We start from the raw sequence: 15,953 nt of genomic DNA, 5'->3' as shown, positions 1-15,953 counted from the left end.
TTGCTTTCTAGTTCTCTTTCATTCTTTCCTTCTCTGGGTTTTCCACCTTTGAGGTTTCTGTGTTAAAAATGGTGTTGAACGTTCAAGGGCTGAAAGGTGAATGAATGTCACTCTTGGTAAATTGCCCATGAAGGACAGTATGGACCAAGAGAGAGAATACGAGAAGTGGGAGTAAGGTGGGTGTAAGCACTAATGAGGCTACTGACGAGAGGTGAGGAATAAAGAGGAGAGAAGAACGAGAGAGAAGAGCTTGGAGAAGGAGCAACTATAAGATGTAGAAAAAAGTAGGAGAGCTGGGGGAGGTAAGAAGAACATAGCTGCCAGTCATTTCTTTCCCCTGTCAAACTTTGTTCCCTGTTGCCTTCAAGACCCGTATATAATAAGGTGGTGCAAATCAGGAGGAAAACGGGGAATTGAGAGCTCCAGGGACCTTGAGGAGCAACTGGAAATTGCACCATGACTCTGAAAGTTTCAAACTGTCTGTCTGAGAACCTGACAAATACAACACTGAAGCGTAACAGGACACTGAAATATTCACAAAGCTTAGTTTGCCCACAGCATAAAATACGTATGAGACTGATACATTTGGGTATTCTGTGTTGAAACACTTCACTAAACACAGAAAATCTTAGAGGATTTGATATTGTCTCCTCTGCTAAAGGATACAATATGCGCTGCACCTGTAGTTATGCAATGAAGTGCATCTTTTATTTGCTTTTGTCTATTCTGAAAGTTTACCTTTCTTTAGAAAAAAATAATGTTGACTTTACTGTAAAGTCACAGCAGTGAAAATTCTCTCAAAGTTATGTTTTCCTACATATTGGGAAAAAATGAAATTCTGTCACATACAGCTTTTCCCTTGTAGTTTGAGCTCATTCTAAAAGAGACATCAACACTATTGCAATTATGCTTTTTTAAAAAGATTATGCTAAACAGAATGTATCAGAAATGTGATGTTACCGCTGTAAATATAATGTGCAGAACAACTTGAAGTACCCATAATCACTGCATTTTGAAACTGGTGCATGTCTGTCCTTACTGTGTGATAAGATAGGCTTGTCATGCAAAAGTTTCCGTTATGATATTAACTAGCCTCTGTCAGACAGACAGGCAGCCCTAGGCTTTCCCCAACTAAAGCATTTTCCGCTATATTACCTCATAAAAAGCTAATATAACACTGCTGGAAAACAAGTAGATTTTCCACTTGAGAAAGATTCATATCAAAAAGTCTTGCTGTGAGAACTGCTACATTTGCACACGCAGGTCTTACACAACTGTCACTAAACAGGTCTTCAAAGTAATCCTGGCTGTTTTCCGTATTATGAAGTCGGGTCCGTAATACTTCACACCACCACAGTGGATTTTAAATCCAATAATCAAGATATGATTGAAGTGCAGACTTTCAGCTTTAAATCAAAGAGATTTACAAAAGCATTGTTTAAACTGTTTTGTAACTACAGCCATTTTTGATTACAAGCACAGCATGATTAGGCTGAAAACCAAACTAAACCTACAGAAAGATAGGGAAAAAACTATAGAAGAGGCCAAAAAGGTCTTCACTGGTCAGCTTAGATACACCAAAAGAAGACAAGTAAACAAGGTCAATTTCATTTGTTAAGAAAAACAGCTTCATAGCATCTAGTCAAGAACATCCACAAGCCACCAGTAGTTGCTTCCTTGTCAGAGTGTACAGTCAAACAGTGCAATTGAAACAAGGTGAAAATCACTATTCTTTGGACAGATGAAACCAAGTCAAACTTGTACCAGAATGATGGGAAGAGAAAAACACGGAAAAGGAAAGAAACAGCTTGTGATCTGAAGCATACCACATGATCTGTCGCACATAGTGGAGGCAGTGTTACGGCTATATAATATTATGTATGGCTGCCAGAGGAACCGGACCACTAGTGTTTATTGATGAAGTGGCTGATGATAGAAAATTGATGATGTGTATGCTGCAAAAGTAACCCAAAGTTTTCTCAGTTCTTCAGCTGTCAAGTCAGTTACCTGATGTCAGCCCAACAGAGCATTTTTTGTCAGTTGGTTAAGACAAAACTGAAGGCAGAGAAACCCACAAACAAGCAGCAGGTGGCTGTAGCATCAATAAAGGAAGCCTGGTATTTGCTGAGTTCTCAAGTAACTGACTGCAAAGGACTTTCATCCAAGTATTAAAACCAATCCTTGGGTTTAAAATTACATTAGTTTGTCAAATTACTTTTGAGCCTTACAAAATTGGGGATTATGTACAAAAACAGCAGTAATTCCTCAACAGTTACTGCAGCACTTCTGATAAACGCCTTGAAGTAAAGCTAAAAATAATCACATTTTTGATGTGAAATCAAGTATGTAGAGGCAAAATTATATTATAAAAATAAATCTGTGATTGTCCAGACACTTAGGGAATAACTGAATAAGGCCAAAGTGTTTTTGTTTGTTTTGTTTGCTGTAGAAATATGTACAGATGTGTACCCCTCTTTGTGAATATGTCTGGATACTAGACATGCCGATGTCTTTGAGGAAAGAAATAGTGACAGTATGCTATTGTGCAAACTAAAAGTACAATATTTTTATTTATTTATTATTATTGACTAAGTCTTGCTCTGGTGCTTGAATCCACACACAGTTCATCTGTGCAAAATCATGTTACATCAAGGCCAACAACCTCATTAGGCACTCAGTCAGTGTAATGTAATTAATAAGTAGGTGTAATGTAAGAACACAGGGAGGCATACACTCTGATCGTGGACAGCTCTAAGCTGCTGAATGCAAAGACTCGAGGGAATGTAAATGTTTAAACTCAAATCAATAATTTAAAGGTTTTGTGATTGTAATTCCACTTTTGTTAACACTGACTGTTTTGGGTTTGTGATGTTTAAAACATTAAGGTCGTGCTAGCACTTAGATGCCATGACCAAGAGTACCCCTTCTTCAGGCTCTTTGAGGAAATGATGAATGCAGCATCAATACCTTAAATTTGCATTTAAGGTGAAAGTAAATATTGACAAAAAAATGCTTTAACTAACTAATAACTTTCACAAAGACGTGCAAATTAAACTTAGAGCACATGCAGACATTTATCATTAGAAAGTGTGTTTTTTCTAGCTATTAAAAAAGGTATTATGGCAGCAACACAGTGTACAGTATTATGTTGTAAAGCTTACATTTTTTAAAGCACAGAATAGCAATATCTTCTTATAGTATGAAATATTTATTGTAGATTTTTGCAGGCACTCAGTGAGAAAACTGTTTCAAGCTGAAAAATCTTGCTGTAAGGACTTTAGTGTTATGTAATTGTGAAAATTGTTAGATTGTACACTTTTCTCCCAAACTTTGTACAACAATATCTTTGTCTTTCCAGCTTTGCCTAGCATGTAAGATGAAAGAGAAGCTAAAGGATGACCAACGTTAATATGAAGGATTGTGAGAGATAACAGAGGTGTGGAACAAGCTGTTCTCTGATGTGGAGAGACAGGGAACACCGATATAATCTCCTCCTCTCTTGCCGTCCCCATATATCTACTGGTTTTGTTTCCATGTGCTATATTTTCAACTCCAGCAAATTCTATCTTTAAAAATGATTCATTGGTGAACTATAGCAAGAAGTCATGGGACAATATGTTCCGCATTTTCAGGGTTGCTTTTTAATTAAGCATCAGAAATCATTCATGTTCAAACAGAATGGTAACCAGTAACCCAGTCTCACATTTTCTCACTCCTACTTAGATACTCATAAATGCACGGAAGACTTTGCAGCACAATATCAGAGTGAGGTCTCACAAGGTATGACGGGGAGTGATATGATTAATACTTTCCTTGGCTGCACAGTAAGCAGATGCACGAGCTGTTCTTCTGGTGTTACTCTGACACCTGCACTGTATTAATAAAACCAACATCCTACTACCATTCTAATCTAAATCTAGCAGAACTGGAAGCTTAAAGAAGGCACTAATATTTCTATAACAACAATGTGTCATATAATGATGTGTCTTTGTGAAAGGTGTTGTTTATAATGACAAACCTATGGAGAATTATTATGCAAAGGTGGCAGCTTCCCAGGCTTATAGTGAGTGTCATTCCATTGTTTAGCTGTCCAGGCCCACCCTTACTGTTGTAATTCAGTCTCACTGCTTCTATAGCATCATTTTCAGTTTGGGCAGGGAGCTGCCCTCAAACAACTTTGACATATAAACATAAAATGATATGTCACCATTGTACTTACAACAAAATACATTTTAATTTGAATCTAAATTCTAGATTTTATCTACATTGCATGCTAAAGTTTGCAATCTTACAGTCCTCTAATCCATCATAACAATGTATCCATCTAGAATATGGAGGTAGAGCTTTAAATGTTAACAGTGGTTATACAGATTTCAAACATATGACTGCAAAGGCCTTTATTGACAGCGGTGCACATAAGTGGTCCGCAGGTGCGCATTCACTGTCAAAATAAAAGACGCGCACCAGATAAGAAGTTGCAACGAGCGTTTGTGTACATAAGATTTTCTGGAGGAGGACAGACATTTGTTTGGAACTCTTAAAGATGTCAAAGAAGCTCCTTTAAGAAATTACTTTGGTGTTCCTCCACCAAAGAAATGTCAGAAAGAGTCCGAACCGCAAAAGAAGCGCAGGAGGTGAGCTGGCTTCAAACAAATGATGAAAGCACAGAGATGTGGTGCAGAATATGCAGTGAAAATCGCACTCTAGCGGACAAAAACAGTGCCTTTTATGTGTACGAGAACGCGCTTTGCAACTTCTTAACTGGTCTTTTATTTTGACAGCGAATTGAGGTGTTGCTACACATTTAACTTTTGTGGAATAGAAATGTTTTATTCAAAATGATATTTAATGCATATTTGGGAAGTTGTTGAAGTTTCTCATATTACATTGTGACATCAAAGAGTCAAGAGCTTGCCGCAATATTGAATATGTTAGGAAAAATGTGGATTCCCTGTTTTCTTGGGAGTTGTACCTGGAGGTTTCTTGCTTTTGATGGATAAAATCGGGTGTAAAGAAGGTGCTCCACCAAAATACACCTAGTTATTGCTTTAAATGTTATGGCTGCCTGTAGTTTCGTCCAAGTTTGTCTGCAAATACCTCCCCAGTGGTAGTAAAACTTGAAAAAGTGTAAACTAGAAACAGAAGGCTCACCTTCAAAATAAAAGCGCAAGCTTTTAGCACTGAGACACAACTTTTACTTTAAGGGTAAAACTTCTCCATTTCCACTTTGCATTAAAAAACTTTTCACAGTTCATTTACAGCTTGGAGACTAGCTCGACAGTGTTTGTCTATGACCGCCATTCAAACTACGACCTCAGCAATATCCACACACAAAGTTTTTTTGCCAACCATTTGGGAATACATGTTTTTTCAGAAAAGGTGTTTTCTAGGAGGTTACTGACCAGTGTGTAGACCATTGTGACTAGGACTTTGAAAGTCATTTTCCTTGCAGCTCCAGTCAACCTCCAGGAATGACTAGCAAGAGGTTGGGGAATACGCATTTTTCCCTCCTGACTGGTGGTTGACAGATGGTCAGTAGACCAGTATCTATGCCTTTGCATTGCAACTGTGGTCAGATTCACTTGATCCTACATGTCACACTGTTTGTCACACATCTCCAACAGCAAACAAAGTAATGATGTTGTGATCATTAGTCATATGTCTTCAAAAACCTTTATAACCTTGTAATCCAGTAAGCAGACAGGAAGGAATTTACATGTTCACAAAAACTGATCTTTGTTTTATTAAAGAAGATGATGTACATGGATACAGCACGGGTATTTCTCTCTCAAAAGCTGAACTCTGCATGCGAATGTCCACCTGTTACAGGAAAAATGTTTCTATGTTTCTTTACCTTCTTTTAAATGTACAAAGATGCCTTTTGTCTGCCCTTTGCCTATGGTTAGATTAGTTTAGAATTATCTTTTTAGACTTTCCCAGCAAAGACATCTTGTTTCTGGGACATATTGTTTTAGATTGTTTTATCTTCCCTAGCTCTCTGCTGACGAGACTAGCACCATATATGGAGTTGTTTTATTTTATCTGTTTATTATTTGTTATCCTGTTCTCACTGTCTCTGTGCTCTGTGCCTATAAAAATTACCAAGCCACTGTGCATGGTGTGAGTTGTTCTTAGCAGCTCACCCGTGTACACGTTTGATAAAGAAAGTAACTTTGTCTCATTGTGTCTTTATTTCTCCTGGGTTTTTTACAGAGTTTTCCCCCAACATTTCTTGGTCCTTCGGAGCCGGAGCGCCTCCATCGTGTCCCATCTCCGTGACCAGTCCACGTTGCTCGCCTGTCGACAGCTCACATACTAGGTGTGTGATAAAAGACCAAGAGCGTTAAATTCGAGTCTTGGCCAACGTTCTTAGAAAGCGACCCACGGTGGTGGGGCCCGATCGAGGTGGACCAGACCCGGCGACACTGACCAGGTAGATACAGACACACTGACACAATCTTGCGTAAAATCGTATTTTAAATTCAGGGAATTTAAAATAGCGGAAGTAGCTCGTCGACTGGTAGCTTTGGAAGCTCGTCGACTGGTAGCGTAGCTCGTCGACTGGAAGCTTTGGAAGCTCGTCGACTGGTAGCTTTGGAGCTCTGGGTAGCTCCCCCAGCTGGGTCTAGACTGGGTCTAGGGAGTAAGTAGCTCTGGGAGCTCCCCTTATTATAAGGGTTCCGGTCGCGCGCGTCGAAGCTGTGAATGTGTGTGTGTGTATTGTTTTAATTAACGGAGCAAGCTGAATTTTCACGGTCCAATAAGAGACTGAGCTGCTCCTACTGTGTTTTTCTTTCGCTGCTGTTTGCTGAAGTGCTGGTGGTTTGGGAAAACGGTCGAGTTCCGTCTCGTAAAGTTCACACCGCTTTTGGAAATAGTCCGAAAGTAGAAGGGCGTGTGAGCATCCACTCTCATTCCTCATACCAGCGAAGGTGGATAGCAGCTGTGTTGTCAATATACTATAAATAATATAAGTACATGCATGACTAAATAAATAAATAAATAAATAAGTCAGATACACTAAATAATAAAAAAAAAATTGGAAAAATGGGGAATGAAACCTCAAAACCTGTTGCCAATAATGGGCAGTATACACAAAAGTTCATTAATGACGAACAGTGGATAGAAAATAAATATCCAGGTGCAGGAAAAATCAGCGCAAGGAGATGGCGTAATCCTAAAAAGACGTCATGTCCTGGGTGGGAGGGTACATGCAGCCCCGCAGCTTTAACGCAGCTCAAAGATAGCTTATTAAAAGAAATAAGTGCAACCACAAATCTTAGAAAGAAAGGAAAACGCACAAATGAATTAACTTTCCTAGATGCATGGAAAAAAGAGCAACAGAGACGTGCTGAGAATAGAGAAAAGAGACAGAATAAAAAACAAAAGCAAAGCTGTGAGGTGCCTGAAGCAACGGCTGCAGCCCCTCCCCCCTATGTTACTGCCTCTGCATCAACTCCCAAGCACACAGAGAAAGATGCAGCTGTGAATAACCCTTACGGTTCAGTGCAGGCAGATTTAGCTAAAATGTCAGTAACACAAACACCCAAACAGAAACAGCAGATATTTCAAAGACAATGCCTGTTTTAACTGTGGGAGAGAAGGTCACTTTGCACGAGATTGCAGGAGCAAGCCACAGACACAAAACAATAGGAGAAACAATGACAGGCAAAACAGTGGCGAATCTATGGAGAACAGCGACATGTGACTAGAAAACACACAAGACATGAACATTGATGAGGGAGGGGAAGTTTTTAACATAGAACAATTGCTATTAGGGTCAGAATACAAACCAATGCTGCTAATTCATGTGAACGGGCAACCAATCCAAATGTTATGTGACACCGGAGCATGTAAAACGGTTCTAAGGCAGCCGCCTAAAAACTTACAGTACTCAAAAGACACATTAGTTGTGAAGTCAGCCACAGGCCATACCACTGTACAACAACTAACTACCCCGTTAGAACTAATGCATACCGAAAGTGGCCGCAGGTGCTTCATTAAATGCATATATGACCCGTCATGCCCAGTAAACCTACTAGGAAGAGACGCTCTGACAGAACTCAAGATAGGCGTGGTACCGGAAGAGAATGGCATGATTGCTGAATGCATGCTAAATGACAACACACCAGAGCCAGATAGCATTAACACGGCATACAGCAGCAACGTGTCTCTCTCTCAAGGCTACGGTGTCCCACATTATTACTGGACTCTTGAGTTGCCCGAGCTCACAAAGCTACACAATGTGGCCCGCAAATATACACCCCCCACATCCTATTTCCAGAAACCCACTGACTATCACAACACGTTGAGATTTAAACAAACTCCAGGCCCAGACCCACTTTACGATCAGCAAGTGTGGAAGCTAGGACAATAGAGTTTGACTTTACAACACCTGTATGTCACAAAGTCGGGAAATGCAGTGTGCTCAGTAATCCAATCAGCAGCCGTGAAGGCTTTGAACCGCATGCCTAAGCCACACGTGTCTGTAGCGCATAACTATCATTCAGACTGGAAGGATTTAGGAAATGTGTTAGCCAGGGTTGAAGCAGACACTTATGAAAAAACGGAAGACACTCATGAAGGCTGGCTGCAAGGCCGCCGGACGGGGTGTTTCCGATACACACTGGGTTGGTTGGTCACAGTCAGGCCTGCTGTACACCTAACCGATGTCGCTGAAACACACGCACAACTGACTGAATGACACCAGGCAGCACTAGCTCAGCTGCCTGAAACTGATATCTCAATACCCACTCACTACTGAGGCTAGACATGGCATTCGCCCAGTGATAGCAGACATGGAGAAGGCAGGAATTTTAATAAAAACAAAGACAGCCACCTGTAACACTCCTATCTTTCCTGTTAAAAAAGCTACCGCGGGTGCATACCGTCTAGTACATGACCTGAGAGCTATAAACGAAGTGACTGAACAAATCTCACCTGTGGTTGCTAATCCACACACTATTTTAAATCAGGTCACACCGAACGAACAGTGGTTCTCAGTAATCGACCTTTCAAACGCCTTTTTCTCAGTTCCACTACATCCAGACTCACAGCCATTGTTTGGCTTCACCTTTGAGGGTCAGAGGTACACGTACACTCGTTTGCCCCAGGGTTTTCAGAATAGCCCAACCCTCTATGCAGAAGCACTGAAGAAGTCAATGTCTAGCTGTAGGCTCCCACAGTTAGGTCAATACTTGCTGTATGTAGATGACATTTTGATAACCGGTCACACACAGCAGGCGTGCAAAGACAACACACTTGCTGTGCTACAGCATTTGGCTGAACAGGGCCACAAAGTCTCACAACACAAACTGCAGCTGTGGAGTGATAACGTTACATATCTCGGACACACACTCACAGGCCAGGGCAAAACACTGCTGGGAACCAGAAAGCTGGCAGTGCAAAACACACCCAAACCTAAAACAAAACAACAGATGATGAGTTTTTTAGGTTTGTGTAATTTCTGTAGAGCTTGGATTCCAGAGTATGCACTAACAGTTCAGCCACTCCAAGACATGATTTATGGCAAAAACCTCGCTTTGCGCGACACAATAACGTGGACGGTAGAGGCAGACACAGCATTTACTAACCTAAAGGTGGCTTTACAAACAAATGTAGTCCTGGCCCTGCCTGATTATGACAAGCCTTTCGTGCTGCATGTTGATGGGGGGGCCGGCTACATGAAGGCAGTTCTGACACAGGCTTTTGGTGACAAACAGCGCCCTCTAGCATTCTACTCGTGTAAGTTAGACGCTGTAGTTTCGGGCCTGCCGACTTGCGTCCAAAGCTGTGCAGCAGCTACAGAAGCAGTAAAGAAGTCAGCAGACATTGTCTTAGGGCACAAACTAGTTGTCAAGGTCCCGCATGCTGTCACATCTATACTGCTGCAAGCCAATCTCTCTTACCTGACTCATGCCAGACAGCTATCGTATGTAGGCATTTTACTATCACAGTCTCACATCACACTGGAAAAATGTGGCACACTGAATCCAGGGACTCTAGTGAGCACACCAGCTGATGGAGATGTGCACAACTGCCATGCAGAATTAGACAAAGACACCAAACCCCGCCCTGACATCCATGCTGAGCCACAAGCTGGTTTTACTGATGTCTTTGTGGACGGATCAGCCTCTAAAGACAACACAGGCCGAAATTGTGTAGGTTACGCAGTAACCACAGACAGTAGAATAATAGAAGCAAAACCACTTTCTTCTTCATATTCTGCACAGAGCGCTGAGCTGATAGCTGTTATTCGTGCATGTGAAATACACAAAGATACACAAATAAACGTTTATACAGACAGCCAGTATGTTTTCTCTGCTGTGCATCATTTTGCAAAGCTCTGGCAAAACAGAGGAATGATTACATCAACCGGTAAACCAGTCCAGCATGCCAGCCTCTTACAACGCCTGCTGACTGTAATAAATTTACCACAACAACTCGCATTGTGTAAATGTGCAGCACACAAAACTGATGGCTCCTTTACTACTACAGGCAACAATTTTGCTGACAGAGCCGCAAAACAGGCGGCACAAAAGACAAACATGACATTGATGGCAATAAACACACATCAGATTCCACTGGATGTGTTGCAAAGTGAACAAAAAGCAGCAAGCACAGCAGAGCAGGCAAAATGGCTAAAACACGGTGCAGTTCTGACAAACGATTTAATGATGTGTTATGGCAAGCCAGTGTTGCCAAAATCGCTCCACAAGATGGCGGCATTAGTGACTCATGGCTGTACGCATTTGTCATCGGGGGGAATGACCTGTATTGTCAACTCTCATTTCTACACTGTAAATTTTGAAACTTCAGCAAAACAATTTGTCAGAACGTGCATGACGTGTCAAAAATATAATGCTCAGGGTAACCTGCGACCAAAAAGAGGCCGTTTTCCAACTCCGCCTCATCCTTTTCACACAATTCATATGGATTTTATTGAACTAAGCGAATGTCAAGGGTCAAAATACGCCCTAGTGGTTATAGACGTGTTCTCAAAGTGGCCGGAAATCTATCCAGTGAAAAAGGCAGATGCAATTTCAGTAGCAAAGTGCCTGTGCAATCACTTCATACCCACATATGGCATCCCAGCTTTGATACGATCAGACAACGGAACTCATTTTGTAAATGATGTCATCACTAAGGTCTCTGAAGCACTCGGTTTCAGCATAAAACACCACTGTGCTTATCACCCTCAGAGCGCAGGCCTTGTAGAGAGAACTAACGGCACTATAAAACAAAGGCTCAGGAAATGCATGGCGGAAACAGGAAGGCCGTGGCCTGAATGTTTGGGTTTAGTGAAAATGTGGATGCGCTTAACACAAGGCTCCCATAAACTAACTCCATTTGAAATCATTCATGGCAGGCCGTTTCCACTGCCTATCACCAGTCAACCAATAGACAAAGCAATCAGAGAAAACACATTAGCAGAATGGATGTCTAAGCTGTTAGAAAACAAAGAGATCATTGTACATAATCAACAACCTGATGATGTTTCTCCAGTGTCTTGCAGACTAAAGCCCGGTGACTGGGTTCTGATCAAGGTGCTCCAAAGGAAAAACTGGAGCACACCCAGGTGGGAGGGGCCATACCAAGTCCTCCTCACTACACCGACCGCTTGCAAAATTGCGGAACGACCATCCTGGATCCATCAGAGTCACTGCAGGCGAGTCAGTGAAGCCATCTAAACACAGCTGACGGCAGGCTTGCCCACTTGTTGTGATCTCGCCCGGTGGAGGGGTCAGCTTTCCTGGCCGGGGGGTCTACTCGCGACAGGAGGGTGTGTTCCGTCGTCATGAGGTGGTGGCTCTTAACAACTGCAGCGGCCCTGACCATGGCCGGGCTCCTCACCTTTGCTTCCGTGAGGGACAACAAGTCACGCTATATGGAGAAAAGGCAGACACTGTATGACAAAGGAAAGTACACCAAGTTTCCCCATGGCTACGCCACTAACTTCTGGTGGCAGTTTATGAACACTACAGCTCACTTGAATAACAAAACTGACTGCTATGCATGTACCCATATGCCCCTATCCTCACAGACGTCTGGCCTGTGGCCGTACAGCATACCTGAAGATCGCAGTTGGTGCCTGTTGGGCCTGGCAACACATCCAGGCTACGGTACTCTTTGGTCCAAAGCCAACTACAGCATCCCAGCGAAAGCAACCTGGAGGTCATCATCACTCACAAATGTGAACTGTTCCGGACAGACATACCTACTGACCTGGCCCCAAGTCTCAGACCCGCTGCCTGATGTAATTCTACTGAACAAACTGAACGCATCACAACTGCCAGTATGTGTGATGAACAATGGATCGCGGGCAGTGGGGGAGCTGCCTACTCACCTATGTAAGTACATATACACTTTCTGCCCACCAAGGAACGAGAGGAAGTGTATGGGCTGTTCAATCAACGCCACCTGTGCCAGTAACACGACGCTGATGAGCCTCAACTGTCGCTCCGACTACAGCTACCGAATGCCACTACAAACAAAGACTCAGTACCAGACAGGATGTGCACGGACGGCACCCAGCAGTAGAGGAACTAGAGTTTTGGCTGACTGGTACTTCCTATGTGGCAATAAGGCTTATCTGTCACTCCCTGAAGGTTGGGGGGGTCTGTGCGCCCTGGTGCAACTATCAGATCACGTTTTCTTCATGCAAAGTGTTGCACATCACCCAAGCAGCCGGCAGAGACGTGAAGTGGACATCGCCTCACCCAATTCTTTCGGCATTACAGTGGACACTGGAGTGCCGGGAGAGTTTCGCATCTGGGGAGGTGGAGTGAAATTCTTACAGAGCTTGATCCCCGGCATTGGAGTTGCCGAGGTGCGGGATCATGTGGAAATCAACCGATATGCTCTGCTACGACACATCAACTTGACTAAGACCCTGGGAACTGCCTTAGCAGGAGAACAGCAGGCCATCAGAACGATGGTGCTGCAGAACAGACTGACACTAGACCTGCTAACAGCATCACAAGGAGGAGTTTGCAAGCTGATCGGGGAAACATGTTGCACTTTTATCCCTGATGGATACGAAACTGGAGGAGACATTTATGAAGCTTTGCAGAATTTGACCGCTCTGCAAAAATATGTCACTGACCACACACCTGGAGCAGCTACAGCACAAGGCTGGCTTGACTGGCTGTTCAGCGGTTCATGGCTGGCTGCTGTAGCAAAGCCATTTTTCCTTCTAGGTCTCATCATGATAGCACTGCTCATATTAGTGTTGTGTGTGTTGCCATGCCTAAGAGTAATGATTTCAAAGATGATAACAACTACAATGACTGCTTATGTTGCCGTGCCTCAAGAAGAACAACATCCCGTTGCAATTCTGTTAGAGGAGAACTTGTACTAACTGCTAATAAATGACGTGGTGATTAAAAATGACTTGTCAAGTGATCATGCACTGATTAACACATTAGTAGTTTATGCAGGTACAATATAAGGTTTTCATCCTTTTATTTTTTGAAGTTTTCATTTTAAATATGAAGTTTTCATTATTTTACATATAAAGTTTTCAATTTAAGGTTTGCATCATTTTAAATATAAGGTTTTCATCCTTGTATTTTTTGAAGTTTTCATTTTACATATTAGGTTTCCATCATTTTTAAATACAAAGTTTTCATTTTAGTTTTCATCCTTTATTTTTTGTAGTTTTAGTTTTATTATTTTTTCTTGTTTATTCCACTTGTTATTTCATTTACTATGTTTTTCTTTTTATTATTTTCTTTTGTTTTATTCTTTAGACCAAATGACTTCCATTTCTGCTATGCTGACATTTTGAAAATTAAAAAATTGCTTAAGATACTTAATAAATAACCTTCACAGACAATTGTTGTATACATTTAAAATAAGTTAAAACAGGAGGGAATGTTACAGGAAAAATATTTCTATGTTTCTTTACCTTCTTTTAAATGTACAAAGATGCCTTTTGTCTGCCCTTTGCCTATGGTTAGATTAGTTTAGAATTATCTTTTTAGACTTTCCCAGCAAAGACATCTTGTTTCTGGGACATATTGTTTTAGATTGTTTTATCTTCCCTAGCTCTCTGCTGACGAGACTAGCACCATATATGGAGTTGTTTTATTTTATCTGTTTATTATTTGTTATCCTGTTCTCACTGTCTCTGTGCTCTGTGCCTATAAAAATTACCAAGCCACTGTGCATGGTGTGAGTTGTTCTTAGCAGCTCACCCGTGTACACGTTTGATAAAGAAAGTAACTTTGTCTCATTGTGTCTTTATTTCTCCTGGGTTTTTTACAGAGTTTTCCCCCAACACCACCTCATGGGTCAGTGCCTTTTTGATGGAGAATCGGGTCATGGTGAACTGGAGGAGGGGGCACAGATTAAGGAATGAGGTGGTGTCTCGCTGTGGGTGGCTCGGAAGCATCCACCAGTTATTTTATTAGCCAGACAGAAACACTGCAGGTTGCCTTCTAATACCACGGGTGATATACACATATTCACAAACACACACACACACACACACACTCCTTTTCTTAAGCCTACAAAAAACAGACCAGAGAGTCAGAGAGGAGCACACATACACAGAACAAGGCTTCCTCACAACTATTCTCCGGTGTTTCTTATAGTGCTATGCAGAAATTAGCCATTATTTCACATCATTAAGGTTGGTAAACTTTTATTTTTTATTATGTATTATTTTGAGACACAGCAAACTCCCTCCCAAAAACTGTGAGCCTGTGTGCATTCATGTGGGTGTATCCTCAGATATGAGAGTGAGGCAACAAACATCTGTGAGCAAGTTTAACAGAAAGAATAAATACTGACAGATAGTGGTAGGGTACACCTGCAGTGGTTGACTGTTACTTGGAGTGATTAAAGATCATTGCTCTCGGACTTCACGCTTTCCTGTGGTTCAATCTCAAAGTAGATGGAGGCAGCGTGTTGAATTTTCAGGCCCCTTTTCTGTGGAAGCAGCTCTCAGTTTGGATTTAGAAGATAGAGACCCTCTCTACTTACAAGATTGGACATAAAGTCTTATTTATTTATTTATTTATTTATTTATTTATTTTAAATAAAGCTTATAGTTAGGGCTGGATCAAGTGACCCTGACCCCTGCATTAGTTATGTTGCAATAGCTCTAGGCTGCTGGGGAGTTGCCATGATGCACTGAACCATTGAGATGGTCACTGTCACAGTCACCAGAATGGCAGGTGTTGTGGGCATTTCCCTGTGCAATCTACCAAAAGTGATCCAAAGGACAACTAATACACATATCACAGGGTCATGGGCTCCCATGGATCACCGATGTGCATTTGGAGAGAAGAGGGCCCATGACAGAAAGGTGCCAGAACACAGAGTGCATCACAGCTTGCTGTGCTTATAGCTGTCAGATTACCCGTACTGTTCACTGCCCTCAAGCAAAGGAACTTATGGTATGTGATTGTCAGCAATAGAGGCAGATATCTTATTGTGGTTAAAGTGTTAGTACCACTAATCTGAAACATTCATCTCTATCCAAAATTGATTAGATGACAAATTACCAACACACACTCTTCAAAAGCATGCACAACAATATGAGCTGTACAAACAACTGACGTTTCAGTTATTTAGCTTCAAACTTTGACTTTTCCAAAAGAAACTGAACCTGGGATACAACTGAGAAACTGCAGCTCTGCCATCTCACCACAAACAAACGTTGCATTTGCTGATTTAAAGGCTACCAATTAATTGCAGCCAAGTGGAAAGGAGGAGAAAGAACATGGTTACTGTGAGATAAACAGCAGGCGTATTGTGTCATATTTCATATCAATACTTCATAAATGAGATCACTCTCATACTTCAGTTTAATGCGGCTCCAGCATTTTCATCATTTACATGGGGAAGCGATAAAAAGCTTTCATTTAAACTTGTCGTCTTCCATTACGAAAGTTAATCAATTGTAAGCCACAAAGGTGATTAATCTTTGAGGACAAGTTGTTTTA

At 41.6% G+C, this 15,953-nt stretch overlaps 1 protein-coding gene across 1 annotated transcript; it reads left to right on the top strand.

Moving 5' to 3' along the window:
* The first annotated feature begins 6,398 nt into the window (after positions 1-6,398).
* On the top strand, positions 6,399-13,360 carry LOC146624498 (uncharacterized). The gene is made up of 2 exons (XM_085363971.1): positions 6,399-6,433; positions 11,506-13,360. The coding sequence occupies exon 2, from the start codon at positions 11,798-11,800 to the stop codon at positions 13,358-13,360; it is 1,563 nt and encodes a 520-aa protein (XP_085220097.1). The 5' UTR covers positions 6,399-6,433; positions 11,506-11,797.
* Positions 13,361-15,953: the final 2,593 nt, after the last annotated feature.

Source organism: Diplotaxodon limnothrissa, linkage group LG10, assembly GCF_057381915.1.
Source record: "Diplotaxodon limnothrissa isolate DT_005_m linkage group LG10, D_limnothrissa_male_GT1.1, whole genome shotgun sequence".
Lineage (NCBI taxonomy): Eukaryota > Metazoa > Chordata > Actinopteri > Cichliformes > Cichlidae > Diplotaxodon > Diplotaxodon limnothrissa.
Note: the sequence above shows the minus strand (reverse complement) of the source record. Positions and strands in the feature narration are given on the sequence as shown.

Excerpts from the sequence above, each read along its gene's own strand:
- LOC146624498 (XM_085363971.1), top strand. The coding sequence starts at position 11,798 with ATGAGGTGGTGGCTCTTAACAACTGCAGCGGCCCTGACCATGGCCGGG.